Raw genomic sequence first — 27,112 nt, 5'->3', positions numbered from 1 at the left:
AAGAACAAGTTAAAGACTGCACAAAAGCGAGGGAACGAAAAATGTTAGGCCTAACGATAAGAGACAAAAGAGAGGTGTGTCGATCGGAGAGCAACGGGGATAGCGAATATGCTAGTTGACATTAAGAGAAAGAAATGGGGCTGGCAGGCCATGTAATGCGTTGGGTAGATAACCGGTGCACCATTAGTTACAGAATGGTTGCCAAGAGAAGGGAAGCGCAGTCGAGGACGGCAGAAAACTAGGTGGGGTGATGAAATTAGAAATTTGTGGGCCCAAGTTGGAATCAGCTAGCGCAAGACACGGGTAATTGGAAATCGTAGGGAGAGGCCTTCATCCTGCAGTGGGCATAAATATTGATGATGACGATGATGTACTGTTGTGCTCAATGTGAGTTGCAACACGGCATACACCTGTCGGGTCTTTTCAGTAATAATACTAGCTATAGATTTAATGAAATAGCAATCTGTAGCTGATAATTTGGTCACTGTATTGTATTTGTGAGGCAGGAATGTGTCAGATATCTTGGTTATCTGTGTTGTAAAGCATATCACAATTTAGTTGGACAAGCCAATCTCTCAATATTGTCAGATTTTCCCCTTCCCATCTTCTTAGTAGTAAATAATTGTAAAAGTCATGCACCTTCTTGACTCAGTGTGAACACGAATTTTGAGTTAGTTATTACATGCAGTGCTTTTTCTGCAGTAAAAATAGCTTCATTATATTATGTAACCAGGTAACAGTATGTAATGTTTGAAAGAAAAAGGAGTTGTACATGAGCAATTTAATATTCTGTGGAAGAAAGAAGCGTAACCTTGCAAGTGTGCTAGCAGCACGCGCAAGTTTAGTAGCGACTATATCAATATGAATATACCATTTTAAATGTTGCTCAAATATAACTCCAAGGGTTTTGACTGATGAAGCAACATCATGGTAAGGATTGCCAAATTTTAAAGCACCTTTAATGTTTACCTGACGATTTGTGGACCTAAAAGGCAGTGCTTTGGTTTTGGTAGTAGTAATTAATAGGCAGATTTTTTTGCTCCATGCATTTAGTTTACTGAGCACAGTGTTTGCTTTGTACACTAAACCTTCCGCGTCTGTCGAGGTGAGGAATAAACTTGTGTCGTTTGCAGAAATTACAACGAAATTATAAACGAGTTAAGTCTATCTATGTTACATCGTTTATGTAAGGTTAAATAAGAGTGGCCATAAAGTACTTCCTTGAGGTATACCTGATGTGTCTGCAAGGTTGTCTGAAGCTTCATTATTTATTACAATCCTCTGGCGGCAGAATTTCATATAGCTATTCATTAAATTAGACACCTCTGAATTTATATATTCCAGTTTCTTAACAAGGTCTCATGATTTATCCAATCGAATACTTCTGAAAAATTTGTGAATATTTCGAGTGTTAGTAATTTACGTTCAATGGCATCTAGAAGAAATTCTTTTTGTGTTAATATGTGGAAAGCACTTTCCGGAAGCCGAGCTAACTTTGTATGTATGTCGTGCTTTGACAACAGCAAACAATTTTTTTTTAAACTACTGTAACACTTAAGATATATATGTGAATTTAGTAAAGCCGTCAACTATGTTACACTGCAAGGCATTGCTAGCCATAGCAATACACTGCAAGGCATTGTTAGCCATAAGCAACACACACCTCCTCCCCTTCCAGAAGAGCAATTCAAGTAGTAACAGTTGTAACCAGGAATATTCAGTACCTCGATCTCGTGCTGAAACCATGTTTCACAGATCATCATAATATCAAAGGCTAATTGAAAGAGCAAAGCAAACCATCAAGTTCATCGCCCTTATGAAAGTAGAAGGCGCGTTTAAGTGAAAGTTAAGCATTTAAGATTGCGTTCGTAAACATCGTAAACATCAGCTACTTCGGATGGTGTCAGTGCCATGGCCGAGGTCTATAGTTCAGCAAGGGCGGCCAAAATTACATTAGGCTATCTTGTCAAGGTCTTTAGTGCATGCTACCCGGAGCACTCGTGATCCATCCGTTTTACTGGCAAATATTTTTCCACCTCTGGTCCATACATATTCCCACTGCCTTGCCTTGTTTCTTAGATTACCTGCTTGAGGAGCTTTCTCAGTTCCAGGCATGAGTGCTAATTAACAAATACTGGAGTGTTGCTCTTAAAACCAAAATCAGATACAGAAACACATTTCTTGCATGATTTTTCAGTGACAGCTTCTTGTTTTGCTCGAGAAGTGAATTGTACTATACTCTCTTGGAAAGGCCTCCATCCTTTCTTGGCACTTGGTGGCAAGAATGTACATTGGCTTCAGTTATTGCTTCACAGGTGGCATCACCAAGTTGTTTTATGATTGTTGGCAAAGCTTCAGGTTTTGTGGCGGGAATGCTCTTGATTTAAATATTTCTTTTGTGCGAGTAATGTTCCAGATTAGTTAGTTTTGCCTCGGCGGCATTCACTCCCTTTTTGAGTGCTCTGTACTCTGTGAGAGCAGCATTTTCTTTCCTTAAAGCAGCATTTTTGTTTTTCTATCTTTGAGCACTTTATGGTAATGGCATCAGATTGAGTGCTGAAGAAGTCTATCGAGTGCTTTAGATCTTTGTAATCTTTGCAGAGCTCCCTCTGTATTGCAGTGCACATTTTACGCAGTTTCTGTTTGAAGTCTTTCATTAGCTTCACTAGGTTAGGTGGTGTATTGTTACTGGAAATGAAAAACACTCCTTTGCAGCATTGAAAGTAAACAGAGTAGTGGTGTAGAAAGTTAGTGATGTGCTAGTGCACCAACCTGTGATTTAGATGTGAAGAATGTGAATTGAAGTGGCGACTATCGTCACTGCTGCCAAGTAACTATTGGCAAAGACCATTGGCAGCTTTTATAGCAGGCAGGACTGTCGGGTCAGCCAGTGGCTGTTCCTGGTAGGTTGACGTCACAGTGACGAAGTGTCCATGTCACGATCGCCGGGTCACGCCAGCTGACGGCAAGTCATTCACACTCGTGGATTGCTAACAGTAGTCCCTTGGACACCAGGAAGGCCGCTGGTAACTCTGTTCAGGAAAGAAACCTGCGATTTAGATGCGAAAAACTTGAATTGATGTGGCCACTATGTTAGTGCTGCCCAGTAAATATGACGCACAACAGCGAAAGGTTCGTGTTCAGGCCAGTTTTTTTTATAGAAAGTGGTAGATTTGTTTAATGTTCAGGATAGGAGGAGGAGCTGTAGTGCCATAGTCGACAAGTCTTGTAAACGTTGTTGACAAAATTTCTGAACACTTTGGGGACCATTGGTTTCTCGTAGGCTCATTGTACATTGACTTCTGATCAGACAGAATGTCTCTTGCCAAGGTCTTTTACGTTGGCCTTCAAAGGAGCCTGTTGTAAACTGTTTTTATTACAAAAAAGTTCATTTTTGTATGCTTCATAACATTTTTTTATGCACGGCTTTCTAAAGCACTTACTGGGTATGTACTGATAATCTTCAAGTGACTAGGAAAGCTTTTTTTTTCCAGGTCTTTTGTACAGAGCTGTGTTTAGCAGTCATGGTGCCCGGATAGAGTCTTTCTTCCTGAATGGAACTGGTGTTAGTGTTCTGGTAGACACTGACCTTCACAGGGTCAATGCTTTAGCAATACATCCTTCTAGAAGGTGAGTTTACCTTCTGTGCACCCACATCAAAATTTTAATGTGCTGTTCTTAGAATACCAGTAAAAATTTGGCTGTGCTGTTATTAAAACAATTTGTCTAAAAAAATGCAAGTGATAGTCATGTGTGTCAATTGGTAACATTTCCAGTGTTGTAGGCATGTATAATTGTGGAGTGTTAAAACATGCCAATTCCATAATGATTACAGTGGAGCCTTGTTGATACGATCTTTGCGGGAACCAGAAAATAAAACGTATCATCCAAAAAGTCTTATCATCCAAAGCAAGCCTCAAAACTTAAGAAAATAGGCCTACTTGGTGACAAACTCGCTAGCAAAGCTTCCTGTGGCGTCGACTGATATTGCTCTGCATAACACGTGCATAATGTGGAGCAGCATCACTCGATATCGCACAAACCGCAGCCAACACACTTTTATTACGATAGCAATTATGTGGACACGCCAAGCGGGTTTCTGCCGTCGCCAAGGGCGACGGCAGAAACCCGAGGGCGATGAAACCGAGGGCAATGAAACTGAGGGCGATGAAACCGAGGGCGATGAAACCGAGGGCGATGAAACCGAGGGCGATGAAACCGAGGGCGATGAAACCGAGGGCGATGAAACCGAGGGCGATGAAACCGAGGGCGATGAAACCGAGGGCGATGAAACGCTTGCGAGTGTCCGCTGTCATCGAGTGTCGTGTGTTCATGTTTGCTTTTGTGCACTGACACCATGCTTGCTTGTTAATTCATTAGTAAGCGAATGTTTACAAGTTTATACGGCCAATAAAACTACTATCCTTACCTGCCGTGGTTGTTCAGTGGCTATGGTGTTGGGCTGCTGAGCACAAGGTCGCGGGATCGAATCCCGGCCACGGCGGCCGCATTTCGATGGCGGCAGCGAAATGCGAAAACACCCGTGTGTGCTTAGATTTAGGTGTACGTTAAAGAACCCCAGGTGGTCCAAATTTCTGGAGTCCCCCAATACGGCGTGCCTCATAATCAGATGGTGGTTTTGGCACGTAAAACCCCATAATCTAATCTCCTTACTTCGTATAGCTGTCTACTAATTTACTATCGCAACTGATATATTGCCTTTCTGGTGAAACTGTGTCTTTTATTGAGCAACATAAAATAGCTCCATCAGTTTTCGCTGAACTTTCTTTTTTTCAAGGTCCGTCAACAAGTTCTTTTGAAACTTAAAACCCCTCCCCTACTGGGAACAGGGGTGCACGTGAAGCTTGTCCAACCTTAGGGGAAGAGTTGTTTAGTTTGAGTGTTTCAGACACATTAAAGAGACGTGGTTGTTGGTGGATGAGAAACGGTGGATTCGCCCGGCGACCTCCCGCACGTTCACGGGCCCACTCTCGTGCATTGAGGTATGCCACCTCTTCGGCGGAGCGGACCAAGCGCGGCCTACCAATAGCGCAGCTGGCCTTGAACTGGCGAGAAACAGCACGCGCGGAGCGAGCGAACCCTTCTTTTCCTCTCCGGAAGGAGGGAGCACTTGTGATTGCCTGGGAGTGTGGCATGATCTGGCGCGCCGCTTGTGGAAGCGGAGGGTTTCCGGCGTGCCAGCAGTGGATGAGGAGGGTTTCCAGCTGCCAGCTGCGTGTGAGGAGGTTTTTCGCATACAACTACAGCCACACCGACGGCACAAGTCAGGCAATACAAGTTTCGCTTAAAAAACGAAGCCAAGAATTACGAAACAAAGGAACACCGTAGAGCAGCGTGACACAACGAGCGATGCGACTGGCGGGCGAGGGCAGGTGCATCGTTCAGCCACGTGACCGCATGAAGATCTCATCTAAAAAGCCAACCAAAACAAGCGAGAGCGAAAGCTGACGCAAGCAGAGGATACGAGTGTGAAAATAGTGGTTGGGCGGATCCGCATGACACCAGTTTCTCGCGCGTACTTCACTGAAGAGGTAGCTCTGATTGGTCTGCTTCACTCGCGGCTCGTTTGCTGCCGGGGTGCATGGCAATTTAAATTGGTCCAAGACAGATCCCTCCACGGCACAAAAAAACATCTTCAAGGCAGCTTTCGTGCCGCGCGTTTTGCAGCCGCCGGCACGCGTTTTTCCACGTGGGTCGTTGGAATGCAATTTAATGTAGTACACTTGAATATAAAGCTACGAGTTTCAGAAATAAGTTTGCAGTCGTATCATCTAATTTCAGGTGAAAACACGATCGTATCAACCGCATGAAAATACAGGGCTTCTAGTTGGCCGGGGAAAAAATATGTCATCCCGAAAAACGTATTACACAGAATCATATCAGTGAGGTTCTACTGTGGTTGCAAAAAACAAACTGGAGCGTTGTTGTATGATGGGATGATAAAATATTATTAGAGCTGTTTAAATGTCATGCGTCAAAATGTCACTAGACTTTTAAGTTTTATGTTTTGTACATGTCACAAGGGCGAAATGCAAAAACGCCCGTGCACTTAGATTTAGGTGCACGTTAAAGAACCCCAGGTGGTCCAAATTTCCGGAGCCCCCATTGCGGCGTGCCTCATAATCAGATCGTGTTTTGGCATGTAAAACCCCATAATTTGTACATGTCACAAGAGTGCACAATAGTGTAAATCCCACTTTTTCTCTCCAAGCTGTGCCTCTGTTTCTGAAATGTACTAGGAAGTGCGTTTTTAGGCTTAATTTACAGAATTTTAAAGCATTGCCTGTGGCCAATAATGCAGTGCTGCAACTTGAGCTGGATTTAGTCCAGGAGGTGGGAACTACTTGGAAGAATTGCTTAAGCTACCTTAAAAAGGTTGAATAAAACTTTAATTGTTTAGCTTAGAGAGCCAATGTTACAATTCTGTAATTGAAGCTGACCAATGCTTTAGGCATGTCCATTCCAGAGGAATCCCAAGACTAGCACCAGTTCTGATGTGTCTCAAAAATGGTCCATACAGCAGATCAGCATTCCACACAGTTTGTCTCTTCATGCCCAAGGAAGTTCTTAAAACAAGTGGAATGCCCAGGCATTCTTCTGTAGCTTTAATGGTGATTACGCCAAAATTTGTGCTAGTATTGAGATGCCTACTAAATGGAAATATCTCATGCATTGGTGATCTTGAATTATGTGTTGAAACTAATGCCAGAAAGTGCTGAACGCCATGTTGAGCTAGTGGAATTTTAATTAGATTTTTGCATATGTAGTTGGTTTACTTGAGAGTAATGTACATGTCTTCAAGTTATTCACCTTCAGAAGAGTACTATATCACAATTTTTCAATTATTTGCAAAGTCTAAAGAAAGAAGAGCCTGATTGGAGCAGTTGAAAGCGCTGGTGACTTGTATCTTGACAAAAAGTACCATATTTTCTGGTGTATAAGTCGCGTTTTTTTTTTTTCTGAATTTTTCATCGGTGCGTCGTATAGAACGGTGCGACCTATATACATTTCTTTTTTTTTTTTTTTTTTTAAGCTGCCCTCAAAATCGAATCGGATGCTATGGCCACGCAAAGCGTACTGGGTTGGCCTTTTTTGCCACTTAATTGCTACGGGTTCTGTTCGTGCCATCGAGGTACTGGGTTCTCACGATCAAGTTCCCGAGCGCCGTGCGAGAAGGACGGAGCAGCAACGCAAGTGGCGGCAGGCCGACTGCGAGTCGACGGACCCCGAAGTTGTCGCAGCTGCAGTTCGCTTTAAAGATACAGCGCGCGCCGCTCCGCTGCGCAAACTACGCACTTGCTACCAAAGTACCTGTCCCTCCCGCGCTGCCTTCTTGCTTTCCTCCCTTGTGCACGATTCGGCTCACCGTCGCACGCTTTCACTCGCACATATAGCATACAGTGCGCCAGGACGATGTTATCGCCTTGTTATCACCCTTGGACTTAAATCGGAATTCATTGCGATAGACGGAAATCGAGGCGACCATGATGGCAGAAATGCACCTGTAGTGTCTATATTATTGCTATCACAATGGCACCCATATGCTTGCGCGTGACCCGCGTTTATGAAGTGAAATGTCGCTGTAATTTTTTGGAAATCGCTAACCAAATGAACAGGTGCGTCTTATATGCTGGTGCTACTTTACTTTTTTTCCGGAAAAAACTGCCGTTTCGAGGGGGGTGTGACTTACACGAAGGTGGGACTTATAGACCGGAAAATACGGTACCCAGAAAACAGGACTAAAAGTGAAAGCAAGTGTCTACTTTCAGCTCATGTGTGTTTCTTGTACAGCATCCTACTAACCCTAGGCTGAGATGCCATAAGTTAAAGCCTTTTGACTTGAACTGCATATGGACGTGAACATAGATGATCATTAATCATCAAAAATGTTTTAATTTTGTCATCACAATAAAGCTGTGCTGCAGTTAGTCCTTCACTGTGTACATATAACTGCAGCGTTTATTTTGTGCAACAGGTAGTAGATGATGGCAGGAACACTTTCAGGAACTAGAATAAACTATTCATTTATGTACCTTACGCTTTCAGAGGCAGTAACGGTTGCTTTCGCTGTCTCAATTACAGACTTCTGTTTTGGAGTGATGCTGGTGAATGGCCACGTATTGAACGTTTTGATTTAGAGACAAAGGAGAGACAGACCATTGTACACGAAGAGTTGTTTCAAGTGTCTGATCTGACGCTAGACTTGGAGCATGACCTAGTGTACTGGTGCGACCTGGGCACAGCTCGCATTGAGCGAGCACGCCTGGATGGCACTCGTCGCACCAGCATAGTACTCAACAAGGGCCCGAATCGCCACTATTCCCCAGTTTCTGTGGCAGTCTTCCAGTCTGTGCTTTTCTGGATTGATAGGTGAGTTAAACCAGCCAGTATATCCCTTTAGCAAGTCTCAGCTACCACGTGGTGATGCACGCAGTGAGAACTTAAGATGCTGGGCATTGTACGCACTCCCTAGTCGAAGGGCTCATCTTATCAAGGGAATGCATTAAGTTTATTGGCTCCTACAAGAAACTGGTCAACTCCTTCTGTATCATGCCATAAGGATAGCAACAAACTTGATTGCCAATATTAAGTTTCAGAACTTTTTGACAGAGCTGACAATATAGGCTGAAGATCACTCTTTCAGTTGTGGCTACACCTGTGGTTTCCTTTCAATTCACACTGGGGAATGTTGCGAAGTACACAGCATAGACCACTTATATTGTAAATCGCTGGAGTCATGAATTTTTGCACTATAAGCAGTACTGCACTATAACCGAAACATTTTTCAAAGGCTCTTTCACGTGCAAAACATGTAGACCAAGCGGCCGCATGTGTCTGGGAATCAAAGCACATGACCAGGATGTGCCCTCACTTTTGTTGGCGAGGAGGTTCCTCCACTTTCTAAGTGCTGTACATCCACTGCGAAGCATTTTGTTGAATCTGCACCAAACCACAACTTTGGCTGCAGATTCCCACGAGACTGCACAGGTTAGGCCTAGTCAGTAGTGGTGTTGGCCAACATGCCGTTGCGGGAAGCTCACCCTTGATATATGTTTTTACTTGTAGACGAATACACAGTCTGGCGCGAAACCATGCGCACAGGCTGAACTGACGGCAGTGCACATGAAGCGGAGTTTGCGGGTGATCAGCTGGCAACTACAGCGAACGCGCATAGCAAAAGTTTGCATGTGCGTGTACTGGTAGGAACGGTAAAAGCTCATGTGTGGACAATGTTCCGAATTGATGAATTTGCAGAACACAGTCTAAACTGACAGCGTTGCGAAGTCAGTCGCACGCACAATATCAGCACATTCACTCATCGCACTCACGGCCTCAATCAATTTTATCATGACTGAGGTTGTAAACAACAACAAATTGATTTTACCGTTGAAATTCGTTGTTCCAACCTGCCTCATAATTAACACATTTTTGTGACCCCATCTGTGTCTGAAAAATTCAGCTACTGTATTTATTTATAGCACCCAAACTAAACAGCCAAAGAGCGACAATGTGCACGCGTTCTGTGCGGACCGCATGCCACTGACAAGCAGCTTGAGCAAATGGTTTCTCTGTCACTTAGACAACTCCCCAAGGCCCACTGAACCAGCACGCTGCCGCCACATAAAAAAGAATGTTTTCCTTCGTTTCTTGTTTGCTCGCTCACTCCGCATCTCCTCTTCCTCCTCCGCATCGCCCTTGTTGCTCTCTCCTTGGCTGGCACACCTCGTTGAGAAGCGTGCTCGCTGTCTTGCTTCTCCGTGAAATTTTACGGCAGCCGCATTTTAACTGGTATTTCGTCTTGCACAGTTGCACTGTAAGCGGTATGCGTATACATTGAGTTCTATGGGAAGATAAACGGGAGTCTGAAAAGATCGCATTATATTCGGTCCTGCACTATAAGCAGTTAAGTTATAAGTGGTCTGAGCTGTAATACAATTATTCGTAGGTGTGCAAGTTGTTTGAAATTTTAATTATTTTTTACAGCACCTACTCAGGTGGCTCTTTGGTAATGTTGGTCAAAAACAGGCATCCTCAGATCTCAACATGGAGTCGGTTTCTTGGTCCAAACATGTCTCATCTGCAACTTTACAATAGGCACATACTCCCATGTGAGTTCCTTGTTCATATACAGCTTCCATGAGTTGTATACACAGGCTGCCAAAACAGCAATTTTTTTCGTTTATTTTTCAGATCTCAACAAGTCAAGTGATATGTACAGTTCTAACCTGAACCCTATAATGTCGTGCCGTGGTTTCTGCTTCAATGGTGGGACCTGTTTAGCCATTGATGACGGCCCTGGTGGACCTACTTGCCAGTAAATGAGTTTGTTTTTATGCAAATTGGTTATAGTTGCCCATTAGTCACTATAAAACTAGCTATTATTACAGTTAAACCTGGATATAACGAAATTGACAAATTCCCGAAAAACTTGGTTATAAAGAGTATTTTGTTATATGCAGGTTCGGCACGAAAATCGAAAAAGAAACCTTTACTGCATTTACTCGATTCTTACCAATTACCGATGGTGTCGTAGCGTCGTATAAGGCCGTTTATAGTCTGACGTTATCACCACACTGGCCAGCATTGTTTGCGGCAAGTCACACTACGCCGGTTGCGCTGCGCCAGCCGAAACGCCATCTCCTCTATACTCCGACGCGCGCCGTCGGCTGGTATCTTCAGAGCATGCGCTGAACAATCCCAAGCCCGCGCGCCGCTTTCAACAGCTGTCTGCGACCGTCGGCGAAGCGGCGTTGGCGCCTTTATTTCTTCGCCCGAAATGGCATTGTGGCTCGGCGTAGTCGGCGCGACCAACGCGCGAATGGGTCAGGAGCCAATTCAGCGCCAGGCCCGTCGGGGCGCGTCGGAAGCCACTGGTTACATTGGCTGCACCGGTGCGCTTGACTCCCGCTGCCACTTCGTTACGTAGAGGTCTCAAATACATGTGCTTCAATGGAGTAACGGCGGGGAATAGAAAGACTTCGTTATATCCAGGAATTTGTTATATGGAGGTTCATTATAAGCAGGTTTAACTGTATAACATTAGACATGAAAATAGTTCTGTTATACAGAGAGCAGTGAAAGAAAACACTTAAGTAGTGTTTTATGATAATTTTTCTGCCTTGCCACTACAGTGGTGCACATGATACCCCTGTCACGTGGACACTGTCGAACATGGTTGAACCAATGCAGTTTGAGCACAGCTACACAATCATATTCAAGTGTGCTTGAAAGTGTGCTCCATGTGGTCAAATTGACCTAAAGCCCTTCACCGACGGCATTCTTCACAGCCCAAGTGTAGGTTTAGGAACTATTGCATCAATCGGGTCCGCCTGGAAATACTAAGTTCAGGGGTGGTAATCCTGCACCAATCGTGCCATTTTTTATACTCCAGCAAATTGCTGTGCCAAATTGTGCCGAAAGTTGAAAAATAACCGACATTGCGCCATGCTGCGCCAGAATAGCTTTGGCAGCTTTTGCAGGCGTCAGCGAAAGATCGCTGATGTGGTGTAGTGCATTGTGTTGTTAATCTCGGAGTGTGTGTAAAAAATAACTTTCGTATTCTGGCCACTAGTGGGCTCATTTCACACTTCAAGAATGTAATGTAACATGCCAATTCTTTTCAGCTTTTAATAAATTTATCAGGACACGCAGAGTACCCATATTAAAACATGATTACATAAAGATGCTTTAAAATAGAACAAATACAGTGAGTGCATAAAGAATGTTTTCAAGATATGTGCAGATAATAGTTTGAGCCCATTATGCAATGCACAATGCTCTCAGTTTACAGAATAGTTATTCTTGCTCACATTCTGATTCTAAGTGCCTGCCCTTGTTTAATGACTTGCAGCTTGGAATAGGTAAAAGGTTCAACAGAATTTGCATCAGTGTCAATTTGGTACCATACTTGCACGACAGATAATGTGAGGGAGGGCTTTTGAGAACTTGGAAAATAAAAATGTTAGTTATAGGATGAGAAGCCCTGTGTTTCCTCTCTTCAGTGTTTGCAGTGTTCCCAGAATGCAATGCAAGCTTTTCTGCATATTTGTTGACTGGTGGTTTGAGCTCACCACAGTACACGAAACTGGGAAGAAGTAATATTGCACCTCGCCTAGCAATAAATACTAGGAGAGGTGCTTTCTCAGATTACCTCTTTTGACAGGAGCAGCACCGGACTTTGCACAGATGATCTTTAATGCAGCAGGTAAACTGAAAAAGTAAATGCAGGTGCATTTATTTAACCATAATTTGTCATAGGCCAAGCTGTGTGGCTAAAAAAAAGATGCAGCAGATAATTATCTAGCAGTTATTTGATCTGTTGACATTGACAAAACGCGAAACATTTGACCATAGGTCCTGCTTTCTATCCAGGTGCACTGCCAATTTTACTGGGCCACGGTGCCAGTTCTATGCAGCATACATCTACAATCCACCCTTCTCTGATGAGGAACCAGGTATGGCTGTTTCACTTTGCACTGGTTTTACGTGGGTTGTTGCATTTGAATATGAATACCTTGCTGTTTTCTTTACATTGAGAGATTCAACAAGGAGTAGAGGCAGTTAAATGAAACCAACATCGCATAAACTTGACAGCCACAGTGTTACCTTTGGATGGAGATATAACCTGAGCATGTAAATAATTAGGTTTGAATAAACTTTTCTGAATTCTTAACTAATTGGTATTTGATTCATGGGCACAGGTGTGCTAGTAAAAATTTATTTGCTGCATTGCTTTTGCAAAGCAAGGTCCAAACATTGCAAATAAAGCGGGAAACAAATCTCACTTCTCAATGCCTTTCAACCTAATGTTCTCAAGCTACAGGAGCAGTCATAATCTGCTAATTAATGAGCATGCTTAAACTATTGCACTCTTTGAAATCTAGGTGCATCACTTTTGAACCTTACTTATCCTGAGTGTACATATAGACATGTTTGTATATTCCGCTTAAATATCACCTTAAATACCAAAGCTTATTTTCCACCATGGGTACAGCCAGTGATTCTTTCTTTTCCCACGCTGTCCACACAAGGCACTATTATTAAATTCGCAATTCCAGGAAAGGTACTGGCAGTGAGGCCTGCCTGTTGTAGTGCCTGCCAGGTACATTTACAACTTAAATGGACATGATCAAGAAATACTGGGAGAATATGGATGCCAAGAACAAAAACAGCACTGTTTTTGTTCTTAGCATCATTTACCAACTAGCCCAGCAGCGAACTCTCTTGAAAAAGGTGGGTTACCTGATCTAACACAAACAAATGTGAACAAAACTGGTACATTTCTGACATACAGAAGTATCGTCTTCATACCATCTTGCTGGAACTAGTTTGTTGGTGTATTCCAAACTGCCAGAAGCTTATCGTATAGCTCAGTGACGTGTTGGAAACTTGTACTGCAAAATGCATATTTCAGTCATAATTCTCGATAGGATCCGGCCGACCAGCATGCTGCTGGTAGCACAATTAATGTCCATGTGTGATCCAGGAACAAGGTGTGCACATTCAGACAAATCTATTCGGCTGTAGAAGCTCTGCAACACCCCTTTTAGCCCTTTCCTGCATTTCCATCCTCCATAGTATGCCGTGTGTTGCATCAGTACGCACTCGCATGTCATCAAACAGAGCCATTCAAACAAACTGCCAATGATGGGTATGAGCAGAGAATGCTTGCAAGCTGGTTGCCAAAATAGAAAACAAAAAAACGTCGAGCCTACTCTACACTTTCGCATGGAAAAATTGCTGTTTCAGCAATCTCCTGAAGTTCTGCACTTTACTGCACTTAGAATTGCCTACGAGTATTTCCACAGCTGCCTTGATTCTCTTGAAGGCATGATGACTGTGTCTCCGTGATCAAGAAAGAACTTGTCTAGTTGTCTATTCCAACTGGCAGCTGCAGTTTCACATGTAGCATTTCTGCATCCAGGTTCGATGATTGTAGTGCAACTGCTACTTTCTTGAGCTGCATGCAGCATCATTACCTTTCCAAGGATGCACGCCATCGATAACACATTTTGCCACTGACACAGCCGCAGTGGATCAATGGTTGTCGCAGCTGATCATGTGATTGATGTATTATTTGTATACATGACTAACTCCAGCCAATAACCTCTTTTTGTTCCATATTGCTACCGCCTGCCAACTGTGTCATTTCAACACTTGAGTAATAAAGGGTGCTGCTGCAGAATAAGCAATCAAAATAAGGGCTCTGTGTACTGAGAGAAAGCATCTGCAACTGCATTGCAAGCTTTTTAACATATTTTCACTTCAGGTGTTGTCAACTCATAGGGGCACTGATGTTGACTTTGTGGACTGGTTTGGTGGGCCTAGGAGTGGTCCAGCACGGCTCATTTTGTTTTCTCTTGTTCTTTGTACTCCCTGCATTCAGTGCCTATTGCAGCATTTTTGTTTGTGAGTGCTGAAGGAAACGTGCTATAAAAAGATAATACAGTAAAAATATGAGGCCAGTGCATTTCTCAAGCAGTATATGTGCTTGACTGGGTCTTGTGGGTGCGTTTGCAGTGACACAAGGAGAGAAAGAGTGAGGGGAAAACAAAGCAGCAGCTGTGTTGGCAAGACATGTTGCGGAGTGCAAAGCCCATTTTTAGCACGCTAGGGGCATCTTTCTATAGCCTTTCTTGATAACAAAGCATTAAGTGTGCATATGTGCTTTACTTGTCTGCTGTGAATAGACATAATTCATGCTTCCTGCTCACAATGCATATACAGTAGAACCCCGCTGATCTGTTTTTCATGGGACCATAAAAAAAAAACAAAAAAAAAACGTAAGAACCGGGAAACGCAAGGGCCGAGAAACAGGAAAAATTGAGAAATGGGAGTTGTGTTCAACTGCACACAATATTATTTAATTCTTACATGTGAAAAAAAAGTCGTAGTTTCGCCCGAAAGCCGAAGCATCCATTGCGATGGCAAATTAGTAGACAGCTATACAAAGTAAGGATAATAGTTTTAGCGTCTGTATAAACTAGTAAACATTCGCTTATTAACTATATTAACAAGCATGGTGTCAGCGCCCACAGGCAAACATGAACACATCACACTCGATGAGCGCGGACACGCGCTGTCAAACGCTTGCGTGAGGAAGCGCCGCTGCAGAAGCGACTGAAGTGACCTTTGTGCTGTTGTCCATCGCTTAAACGCAAACTGAGAGCCGAGAACACACAGCACACACAAAGCTATGAGCCGCCAACACACCTACACTGTCTCGACTCTGCCCCCAAAGCTGATCACATTCCAGATATGGCCCGCGCGCCGCTGCGCAGTTCGCATTTGATGCCAGAGTACATGCCAGAGTACAGTACAACGCCGCCCGCTATCCCTCGCTCCCTCGCTGGTGCCTCGAGCGCAACGGAAGAAGGCGCATTTCCTTCCTGCTTTCTTTCTTGCGCACGCGAGATTTAGACGCGGTCGTCGGCTCCCCTCGCACGCTTTCACTCTCTCATCAGCATAGGGTGCGTGGCGACGGCGTTATAGCCCTTGGACTTTATACGGAACATCTATGAGCCAAAACCAATTTTAGGGCCATAAGGCATCATAGACACCATCTTTAGCTAGCAAATACGGATCTCAAGGGCCATTTCTTTGCTGGCGGAAACCGAAAATATGTCATAGGTTGTCGCCCCTGGCACTTTGGGCGGCCAATGCCATCGTCGTGCCACCAAGCCAAGCGACATGAAAAGTAAAAATGGCCACTTGGGCCGGCGCGGGGTGGCAGTTCGCAATGCATGATGCGGGAACGGTCCCACAGTTGCGACGCAACAGCGGGTTTACCAATGCATTGGGTTCTATGGGAGCTGTGCCGGGACCGACCAAAAATTACGTAACAGTCGGGAAAACGCAGCACCCCGGAACGTAACAGTGGGGTTCTACTGTATTTGGTAGGCATTCATTTACAGTCTCTGCTTCTAAATAAAAAGCATTCTCTTTCACTATTTCCTGCTGTTTTATTTATGGCCACTCCGGATTAGTTTGAATTTATTTAGAGCATCTTGTTTATTGATTGAGTGAAGCATTAGGCTAACTCATGTTTGCCAGAACCAACTCAACAGCTCAACTTATTTATTTTGCCAAGGATGCTTGGATTCGTAGCATGAGTTTGTTAGCCTGCTACCCTAGCTACTACAAACAGCAGTAAGTAACAAATCAGATGGGACCTTTTAGAGCACTGCTATTGAACTGTTATTTACTGTATGTCTGACATAAAGAAATGTCAGCTAATTGTGCTACAATTTCCCAATTACAGCTGATGTAAAGATAATAGTGATTCCAGTGGCTGTGCTGCTTTCTGCATTCCTGCTGATGCTGGTGGTTGCTTGGGTGAAAAGGAGGCGTGCTTGGCAGTCCACTGCAGTCTCCCTCTCTTCTGAAGAGGCCAATCCAGCCTTAGCGGCACGCATGATTGATAGCCAGTATGAAACTTCTTTCTCTGATAATGTGGTGAGTTTTATTTCGTTTATTTTACTTTGAGGTAATGTTAGGAATCAAAATGTATAGCGGACTTTAACCCCCATATTCTCAAATGGGCCTTGACTTGAATTTCTTCCTTGACTTCACCGAGTTGAGCACTGCGCTGCCCTTCAACTAAGGAACACAGTGTGCTTTAATAACGTTCCTCCATGATTTCTAAGACCTTGAAAAGTACACCTTCCCTCTAGTGCATACGAGTAAACGCTCAGAGCACCTGGTTGCAAAATTTTTATCTAGGAATTGCTGAGAAGTGTCTTTGAAGCACAGTGACCACTTCAGACAAAGGGACAAATTCAGACAAATTTAATTGAACTCAAGCTTCATACCAGATTGTTTCAGTGACACTGTTTTCAACTATAAATTTGAGACAAATAATTTATGCTGGGAAAAATTTATGGCGTTGATGACATCAGAAATTGTCAAATAACCCCCTTAAGTTCTGTTGCTAAATTTGAAATTTTTACATAAATAACTTAAGCACATGTTACAACTGTGGAATTGAAGCCGGGCTGTGCTCAAGGCATGTCCATTTAGTAGGAATTCTGAGACTAGTACCAGATTGAAGATATTCAAGCCCTTAGGGCATTGGTGTTCCACACAAAAGCTGGCAAACTCAAGTTAACTTGTTCAGACTTGGCCCCAACTGTGAATCTGTCTGAGTAAGCACCATTTAACCAGCGTGGGTGCAAGTTGTCTGATTGGGTCTGGGTGGTTCGGCAAGGGCTTGAATCGGAGCTAGCTTGTATGAATTCAAGTTCAAGGACGTCTGAATCACATGTGATACGTACTTGTTGATTAGAATTAGCGAAGAAAAAAAAAATGCACACACAGAAGGAGATACAAACAAAAGCACTTTTTTTTTTTTGCTAATTCCTATCAATAGCTGTGCAAGACCAACTAGCCCAAAAATTAGTCCTTAACATGTTATAAGTGTTTTTGAGCCTGCAAGAATGAGTCCATATGATCTTGTGTGGATTACTCAAGTGATGTTCAGTGGAATCAGCAAGCCTTAGTAAGTGAATGTGAGCTAAGAATGTATGACCATTAAAGCATATTTCACACATGACAGGTGAGAGGTTATAGAGTAAATTTTGTGCGCCTTGAAATGCGAGTCTTGAAGGTCTATAGCGTCTATATTGTTTGGCCATTGAATGCATTCCATACCCCTAGGCTGTTCTTCTTTAGTGTAGTTCTCAGGCATATTGTGCTTTCATTATGTAGTGTTTTTGCTGCTGAGTATTAGAGTATTAGTCTTTAAAACAGAACAATCCATACTACAAAGAAAAAACTTGCCTGTATTGCAGGTGTTTTAGGCTAGAATACATTCATATGCAGCATGGAATGCACAATGAATTGTTAAGCACAGTGATTGCTACGACATCTAAGCACCCCACTACCTCCTTGATTACGGCTTAAGGGGACATGGTAGGCGCTACATCTGCCATGTTTTTTGCCGCTGACCCTTTTTCTAAGCAACTAATGGGGTTAAAATACATTGCTATTACTGTGTACAGAATTCTTTACTCTTTCTACTGGACCTAAATCTTAGTTTAAGAGTGTCATGGTCTTTTCGGTCCTTTCTTTTTTAGGTGTATATAATTTTCAGGCAATAATTGGTGATAAATGTGTTGTGGAAGGAAAATTGTTAAGTGAATTTGACTGTGTTGGTACAGTAAACTTCCAAATCTTTTCTCTAACTACTGGGAAGAAATGTTCTTCCTGGCATTTTAGATAGCCAATATAATGGAACAAACATTTAAAAAAATTGCCGTTTTGAGAAAATTGGCTTTAAAATGGAAAAAGAACTTTGTTACACCAATATAATGCACGAAAAGCAGTCTGTCCTAATTGAATAGACAGGAGTGGATCCTCATCCCTGGGATTACATTTTCGCTAGTTTGCCTTGCCTTATGGACTTTATTTTGTTACCTGCCGAGCAGCACTGTCGGCCCTATTGGCTGGTGTAAAATGTCGATAATACTGATTCCCATGGAAGTGGCGCTTCTGAAATAACTGATCATTGTAGTTCAGTGATGGAAGTGCTGCTCCAAACGGGCATTTTTGTTAGTAGCTGCTCCAAACCTGCTCTGAAACGGCGTTGGGAAATTAGATCTCATACTGATTACCAACTGCTGCTGTGGCAAGTGTGATGTGTGACTGATTACTTTTACGTTATGCTCAGCTTTATCGGCTTTGATATCGTTTCTGCTGCAAGAACTGGCACTTTTAATGTATGCCTTGTTTAGGTGTATTTTTAACTTAACATGCAGACTGTTTTGGTGAAATGTGAAAGCGACTGAAGGGCGAATCCAGATAAAACGAACATGTGGTCCTGGTCACCATTCCCGATTTTGATGAAATTTACTTTAGGCGCAGGTTTTGGGCCCAGAACAATGACTCTGAACTTAGTTTTTGTGAAAAAAAAATTTTGTTCGCCTGAAAAAAAAATGCACAAATTTCGGCCGTCGAAAACGCTTTTCCGCCAGTTTTGCGATTTCTGAACTTTGAGCGCGCATAGAGAAACAATGGTACACTTCTTGATCACAATATTTCTTCCCCACAAAGAACAAATAAAATGCTACCTTATGAGTATTTTATTGCACTTGGCTACGGAAGGAACATTGAGAAAAAAAATCACAAACATGGTAAACGGACCAAAGTACCTGTAATTCAGGAATTTATTGCTCTAGACTAATTAAAGTGAGGATAATAAAACTTGGTGCACATGAACTTTTAAATCTTCACATTCTTTCGAAATAATTTTCATTACTTTGTCAAGCATCGTTATATTTAAAAATTGCACTAAACATAAGTAGTTTGCCAAAAACATCAAAATTTTAAAATAGTTTTCTGAAAAAGGACATGTTTAATTTTTTTGAAAATCACTCTGGTTGAAGTCAAAGACGTTGTCTACCACTGTGCGTAAAAAAAAATGTTACATTATTTGAATACCGAACAAGTTACAATGCGTCAAATGTGACCACACTCTAGCAGCTGCAACACGAATTTTGTGTGTTCTGATTTGTTGAGCTATGCAAGAACTCATTCAACATAATATTCATTGTTCAAATATAACGCTGCCAACAACTGATGCTGTCCTGTGTGGGTTACAACCTTTTTTAACCGCACAATTGCACATGTTGTATGCCAATGAGCCGAGGAAGAAGGCTGACGGTACTGTTGCCATGGAGGTTGTATTTTATTAATCTGGTCTTGCACCTTTTTAAGAACATGACATTCATTTCTTTGCCGAAGAAGTTGGTTATCCGAAGCAACTGTTGTTACCACGAACAACTACAGTTCGGAGTTGTGGGTCCGCTTGCACTCCCACATACGCCACGACTGAATACCAGCCTTGCAGGAACTGCAACCCATTCTCTTGCCTTCAATGGCAGCTTTTGGAGCGTAAATTAATGTAACCTTTGGTAGCTTAGGAGTCAAAACTTGCACCGTATCGGAAGCACAGTTGATGGCAGATGAAGCGGGATTCGAAGGTTGTGTAGCGTCGCCTGGTGCTTCACAATGCCTCAGATTCCATTGCAGGCATTTTTCCGTGTTCCCCTGTACAGTAGCGCAAAATAACACTTGGCTGATGCATACTCGTTGTTTTTCAATTCATTAATTTGAAATTTGTTCTTGAAATGAGCAGCAGCATTGTCATTGACAGGAGTAATATGAGCATACACTGCGATGTGCTCTTCAAGCCATTCGTGCACCTTAGCCAAGGCATAGCATGCATGGGCCGAGTCATGGCACTTGTCATCGCTTACGACAGCATTGAATATTGTATGTGCATTATGTTTCATAATATTAACATTTATGAGATGCTTCGGTGATGCTTTTAACTCCAGGAGTCGTATGGCATATTTTGCCATCTGCTCTGAAACACTTCTGGCTGCTCCACTGTGGCATTTTTTCTGCTCTGAAATCTGCCTCCAAAAAGTAAAATGTAGCTTCCATCATTGGTAATCTTATCAGCTTTCAACTTCTACCTTTCGAGCCAGAAGGTAATCAAGTCTTCTAGAGAAATGGCACTGAAGGATGTGAATGTCTCAACAACGAATGCGGTCCAGGCAATCAAACGCAGCATTTGGACACTCAGTTGACTGTGAAATGCTTAGCCAAACAAAAATTGAAAATCCCTCTAAATGTGTAAAAATTAGGTGCTCCAGTTTCTTGCACTTTTTTTTTTTTTTTTTTTGAGCACTACCACAAATCTGCATGTTTGCTTAAATAAATGGGGCATGGCCAGTCACTATCTAGGTTTCAATATACTTCCCCAAATGTCACGTCTGAGATCTCAAACGAGTTAATAATTCCTGTTCATGAAAGAATGTGCATTTCAAATAGCGAGAAGGTAAAACAATTCAGGAAAATATTTCTTGTAGTGGCATGTTTAGGGACGTCGGGGCATGTTCTATCATCAGTGTCTCAGGTTCCACTAGTATATAGTCTTTGAATGTGGTACCTTGCCTAATGTTACTTGTAATCACAATAATCCATAAAATTCCCAGACCTAATTATAATCCTGTATGTTCCATTGTGTATCAGTGATAGTAGTACACTAACATTTTCATTTCATATATACAGCTACATACTAGTATACAACCCATAGCACGACCTGATATCTGAACATTGCAGGCAGGACCTCCAACATAGCAGGTGAGACTTGTGAGATCATCTTTGGTAGCAAAAAGACTAGCTGCCCTCAGAAACAGGGCTTGCAGGCTTTCATTTGAATTTCTAGCTGTTCTTTTGGCATGCATAGGTGTACTATGTTGCAGACATGTTTGTCACTGCCCGATCTGTGTGCTGGGCAAGTCATTTGTAATGTGTAACCTGTTGAGGGGCCCCTTTAATCACTGCGTGACAAAACTATGTGAAACACCAATGCATTTGTCACTTATTTTGTTGCAAATGCTTTTCTGTGTGGCAGTATTGCTTCTTTAAGAGCACAGGAATTCAGTGCGAATCCTCAACAGCAACTGTAGATGGGCCAGAGCAGTGTTGCATCACGTTTACCTTTTGTGAATACAACAATATAGTGCCACATGGTAGAGCCACAAAGTAAGTCATTTTTAAGCATAGCTAAGCTTGGAAATTTGCTGCCACTTGTAGTCATTGTAATTACAAGTGTCTCAGAAGTATGATCATTTTTTAAAATTTTATTATGAAAAAGAAAAACTATACTTTCATGCTGTAGGGGGACAAGCCAAGCACTGACTGAGGCTTTTCCTGAGGGGTAATGCATTTCTACATTAAAAAATGATGATAATACCTTTGTTAATTTTATGGAAACATGGCCTTTTTATCTGCAATATCTCTGTTCTTATACGAAATGTTTCACAGAAGAGGTGTCTTGTCGGAGTTGCCCATTAAGCAAATGCTGAACACATTTAAGGACATGGTTTTGGAGAATATCTAAGATACTGCTTATGTGTTCTCTGGATAGTAATTCAGTTGCAGGAAACTTGGGGACAATATGCCTCATGCAAATAGGGCAGTAAAAGTTCCTGACGTCACTTTTTATAATGGATCAGAACATCAGACATCCCCTCTGGATCTACGCCTTGCTCAAGTTTGTTGCCTCTTTGTTCTTTGTACCATAAGCTGTCCAAGGATGCCCCCTTATGCATGCTCTGCTCAAGGGCCCTTATTGGCAGTTTTGCCTTCCCCTCTCAGCCTTTCCTTCCACAGCACATGACAGCAGGTACGAGGTAAAACCTCTTGTGTAGTGCCCAATGCTGTTAGAGCAGTTGTGTAACTACATCACATACTGGTCACATGCTCTCTTGCTTGTTGGCCCAATAGCATTATTGCAGAGTAGCCTGAAACCTTGCAAGCCATAGTGCTAATTCATGTACTTGAGTAGTGCATAAATCCTAATGATAGAAAATTCTGACCCAAGTTTTTTTTTTTTTCCTTCTGTGCATTCTGGGCAGAGCTGGAATGGTAAGTTGAGACCTGGCTGCCTAATGTTTAAATGCAAACATGGTGCATTTTTGTTCGATTTGGTTGTGGTCACTTGTTCTTAAATGAATCCATTTAATGGAATAAATATTGACTTATTGTTGTCGCATACTAGCAGTCACCAGGCTTCTTTCTTCTTTTCTCTTTTTTCCACCCCATGAAATTTGACATTTGGCTGTTTCAGTGTGACCAGCTGTCCCACCAAACTTAAAAGCAATAAGCAGTGTGCAATTTGACTCTGTTCTTACATTGAGGCACTGTGATGCCCTGGCTATGGAGAATTGGTGTGCTGTGCATATGTGCAAGTGTGTATGTGTGCTGCTGTACTTCATGGGCTCAATACCTATAACTCCGGCAGTCATAGGTCCAGTAGTTTCCATCTGCATGTACAGAGTGGCCCACTGTTAAAGGGAAACCAGAGCACGTGGCCCCTGCTCTCGTGCACTGCCAAGTGGTGGCTGTGGCAAGTGTTTCATGCAGGCGCATTGAATGCTGTGGGTGGTGTTCGGCTTTGAATAATCTGCTACTGATTGCAGCCACTGCTCAGATCGTTATTTGATGTTCTGATTATCTGGTTATGCTTATTTACCAATAAGGACATTATCACTGAAGATTATGCAGTTTTCTTCAATAGTTGGGTTGTAAACAGAAATATATGGTAAAAAAAAAAAAGTTTAAGATTTGTGTTGTTGGTGAAATAATTGCCCTTTAATCTTGGATTGTTTTTGTTGCAATACCTGTGTAGGGTAACAGAATATGAAGTATTGAAGGAAATTATGGTTGCTAAAACCATTTTCGTAGGCCATATGCTGAGTTTCTGGGTCATTTGTAAGAACTAAACCTAAGATGTCGAAGCTGTTACTTCATTGGTTGACAGTCTGGGAAAGGTTTCGTAACATGTGGCAGGAAGACATCAGCTGCACCCATTTTATATGAGGAAAATTGAAGTCGCTGAAAAGATAAATATCTGCTGGGCTGGCTTACACTGCATTAGTCATACCATTTCAAAGACAAAGGTGTGGCTCGAATCAATCTCGGAATTTGAGTGCGAGTCATTGTAACAAAATGTAATCCTATTTTAAATAGCAGGGATGAAGACACCACATTGTTTATCAGGGTATTCAATGCTGGTATGTATCACAATTGTTTGCAAGGGTAAGAGTTTTGTTGTCAGAGATGTTTGGATGCAGCCAGGTTTCAGTGGGTTTCAGCTATACGCTTCAACGTCATGGATGAAGAAACTTGCCTATGTCTTGGTATTGCTTTGGATGTCAGTACTCAATAATATTGGTGACATGATGTATGTGGTGATTGTGATTCCTGGCAGTCGTGGTTGCATCTTTTGCTCTCTAGCTGTCATTTCCATGGCACAACAGCTTGAGTAGCATCATCATACATGTTGTCGTATTCATGTGTAGCCTCTATCAACAGGTCATTTGTATATGTGGTCATTTGTATATGTGTAATAACAAATTCCATAAACTTTCTTTCGGCTTGTTTAGTGTAAAACACTGTGCTTTTAAATTTATTCACAGCTGCAAGGATCTGTCCTTTGTCTTTGAACTTTGCTATGATAGTAGGCCTACATTCATCAGATTAAAACCTCGCACTGAAACATGCCAGCCACAGCAGCCATAGCCATCAGATAGTTACAAGGTATTATGTACACATTGTAGCAAATGTGCCACAGAAGCCCATACGTCTTGCAATGGCGGCATGGCAGCGCCATGTACTTTGCACGTGGCCAACTTCTTGGCGGAAAATAATCAACATTTGCCATTCGAGGTTTGTTGCGCCAAGTAGTCTACTGCGCCAGCTCACATCACATCACTATGACATCGTAGTAAGTGAGAACATTCGCCACATTGCGTCGCAATCTAATGTGAATACACCCATCTATGTTTATAGACTTCGTTCTATAATGGCACACATTACACTGGTGAGCCTTGAGAGTTTTGCATGAATTCAGAGCAATGGGTTCACTCGGATTTTGAACGAAGTAGCATATCATGTGTCATTAGTACACGGGTGAGACTCATGTGCCAATTGCGCCATTTAATACAAACGCACATTCCTGCGCCAAAGTGCGCCAAACACTGAAAATTGACCGAAATTGCGCCACGTTGCGTCAGCACGGCTTCGGCATGTGTGCTCCGGCAGTGGCCGCGAACAGGGCCGTCTCTGAAAAAGAGTGCAACCGTTCATATTCCGCACACTGCGCAACGGTGTCTCCCACACAGTTTCTCGTAATTTTCACGCTTATAACACTGGCAAGTGACCAGCGCATGCGCGGCCATTCCCGGAGGCTGTTGTTGCTGCTGTCGGAAGGGCCAATTCGGCTGTATAAAGTGTACTAGAATACGGTTGAGTGGGCCGAGCGGCGCAGCGCTCCATAACAGGTGCAAAACAACGAAAAGTAGGCTGAGGGCGCTGTGATCGAATTGGATATTATGGAGGCGTGCGCTGCAGCGGGTTCAGCGGGTGGACGTCTGTCCCTAGAGTCGGTATAACTCAAAACTATACCAATCTGCTTTTATGCCCATATGGGCGACGCCTGAGCCATTCTGGCCTATCACGAAGGGCTAATGATGGATTCGGAATAAAAAATTGCAAATTCGCCTGAAAGGCGAAGCAATTCCAATAGCAAATTAGTAGACAGCTATACGAAGTAAGGATAACAGTTTTATCAGCCGTGTAAACTTGTAAACATCTGCTTACTAACTAAATTAACAAGCATGGTGTCACGCGTGCACAAGCAACCATCAACAGATCACACTCGATGACCGCAAATACTCGCTGTCAAAACGCTGGCGTGAGGAAGTGCGGCAAGCAGCAGCGAGCGAATTTACCTTCGTGCTCAAGAGTTGAGAGGTCCTACCGCTTCAATGCGAATTGAGCGGTGAAAACAGCGCACACGAAGCTATCAACACTTGCACTCTGTCCCCATCGCAGATCGCTTTCAAGATAGAGCCCGCGCGGGCGCGTCATGCATACGCCGCAGCCGCCGGAGTCGAACCCTCCTCCCCTTTTCCCCCGGTCCCTTGCACGTGCACGATTGAGCTGGCATCCTCGGCTCACCCTCGCACGCTTTCACTTGCACTTAACAGCATACAGCGTGCGTTGACGATGTTATCGCCCCTGGACTTTATACGGAACATTACGCCGACGCCGATGGCAACGCCGGAAATGCGCCTGGAGTGTCCCAATTGCTCTCACAATAAAAAGAGATTGGAATAATTTCATGTTTCACCAGCCCAGGATTGATTGTGGCTCTGTGGGTCTGCGGTGACACATGACGACCCAGAAATTATGTTACTGCGTCGATTGGACCGCATAATTTGATAAAATTTTCTGCTGTCATCATGACAGTCGGCGCCGGAATATATAGTTCGATCATAGTGCTACTGATGTTTTTCGCGTTACAGGAAAGCATGTGCGGTGGCACGACACATGCTTTCCTGTAACGCCAAAAACATCAGTAGCACTACGATTGAATTATTCAAGTGCACTATAGCTACAAAGCGCGCTTCTACTACACACTCATGTAGGTTTATTCTGTGTTTTGTCATGCTTTCGAAGTGCGCTGCCATTTTCCATATTCCATTTATTCCACCGAAATTCAGATTGGCCTGCTCCAAACTGCTTCAAAAATAAATTTTACTTGCTCCAAAATGACTTTGGGCAGTCCCACCCCTGTTAGTACCAAAACACATGTTATTTCGGTGTTAAGATAAAATCAATATTACATTAAAATTATTCACAAAAACCACTCTTTAATCTTCACTAACACAGCACACATGCCACCTATAGTTTTTCTCTGGTACTGAAAACATAGCTAAAACATATTTTGTGAAAAGGCAGTTCAAAAATACAATTACTGATCCAATCTTATAAGGTTAACACTATCTGTATAGCCGTTACTTTTTATGGCTATGCATAAGAGAGTGGTCACGACATTACAGTGTTAAATACGGTAATACAATCTCGGCGTATCTCAGCATGCATTGCCACGAGCAAACTTCAGAAAGCCTGCACAGTTTCGTATTCATAATTATTCGTGGATGGAAGCAAACAGCCTGTGACATCACATTGTCCTACTTTAATGTAATTGTCTGTACTTTTTCAAATGTTTCCATTGGAGACGTATTGGATGCATAATTTTCAACGACTGTTTTGCCCCACGAGATGAAGTCGCGCTTCAATTGCACGACCATAATTGATGTCGCTGCTCATTGGCTTGGAACTGTATTTCAGCCTTGCCTTCACGACCATGTGAATTGACCTTGATAGTTATACAAGCACTAGTCATATTTGTGTGGCTACGTTAGTTTGCATATTGCGTTGAAACTAGAAACTGTAAAATTAATCGGGGCACAAATACAGCTACAGTGAAGTAACTTTTTGTTTTTGAGATGGCTGTTAAATGAGCACTCTTGTTATGCAGTTTTGTTACATATCTTTGTCAGTTTGATAACTTTTGATAAATTTTGCAGCTAATTTGGGAAAGCTTTTGCAAATCATGCTGGTGATTTGCTTTTTATGCTCCAGGTCTGTGCTTCAGCGGCACCTGTGTGTGGCTAGTCTGTCCATAGTAGCAGTTTAATAAACCCGACTGTTTTCGAAGAATACTTTTTCA

General features: G+C 42.7%; 1 protein-coding gene across 1 annotated transcript in view; it reads left to right on the top strand.

Annotated features, from left to right (window-relative positions):
* LOC119435283 (prolow-density lipoprotein receptor-related protein 1-like) overlaps positions 1 to 27,112 on the top strand; it is a 46,330-nt gene that overhangs the window by 16,795 nt on the left and 2,423 nt on the right. Inside the window, 6 exon segments of the mRNA XM_049659776.1 lie at positions 3,492 to 3,630; positions 8,104 to 8,391; positions 10,006 to 10,130; positions 10,213 to 10,336; positions 12,394 to 12,476; positions 16,283 to 16,476. Coding sequence (XP_049515733.1) covers positions 3,492 to 3,630; positions 8,104 to 8,391; positions 10,006 to 10,130; positions 10,213 to 10,336; positions 12,394 to 12,476; positions 16,283 to 16,476 — 953 coding nt within the window.

The sequence above is a fragment of the Dermacentor silvarum genome, unplaced genomic scaffold (genome assembly GCF_013339745.2).
Source record: "Dermacentor silvarum isolate Dsil-2018 unplaced genomic scaffold, BIME_Dsil_1.4 Seq598, whole genome shotgun sequence".
In the NCBI taxonomy this organism is placed as follows: Eukaryota; Metazoa; Arthropoda; class Arachnida; order Ixodida; family Ixodidae; genus Dermacentor; species Dermacentor silvarum.
This window is presented reverse-complemented; position numbering and strand designations above follow the sequence as displayed.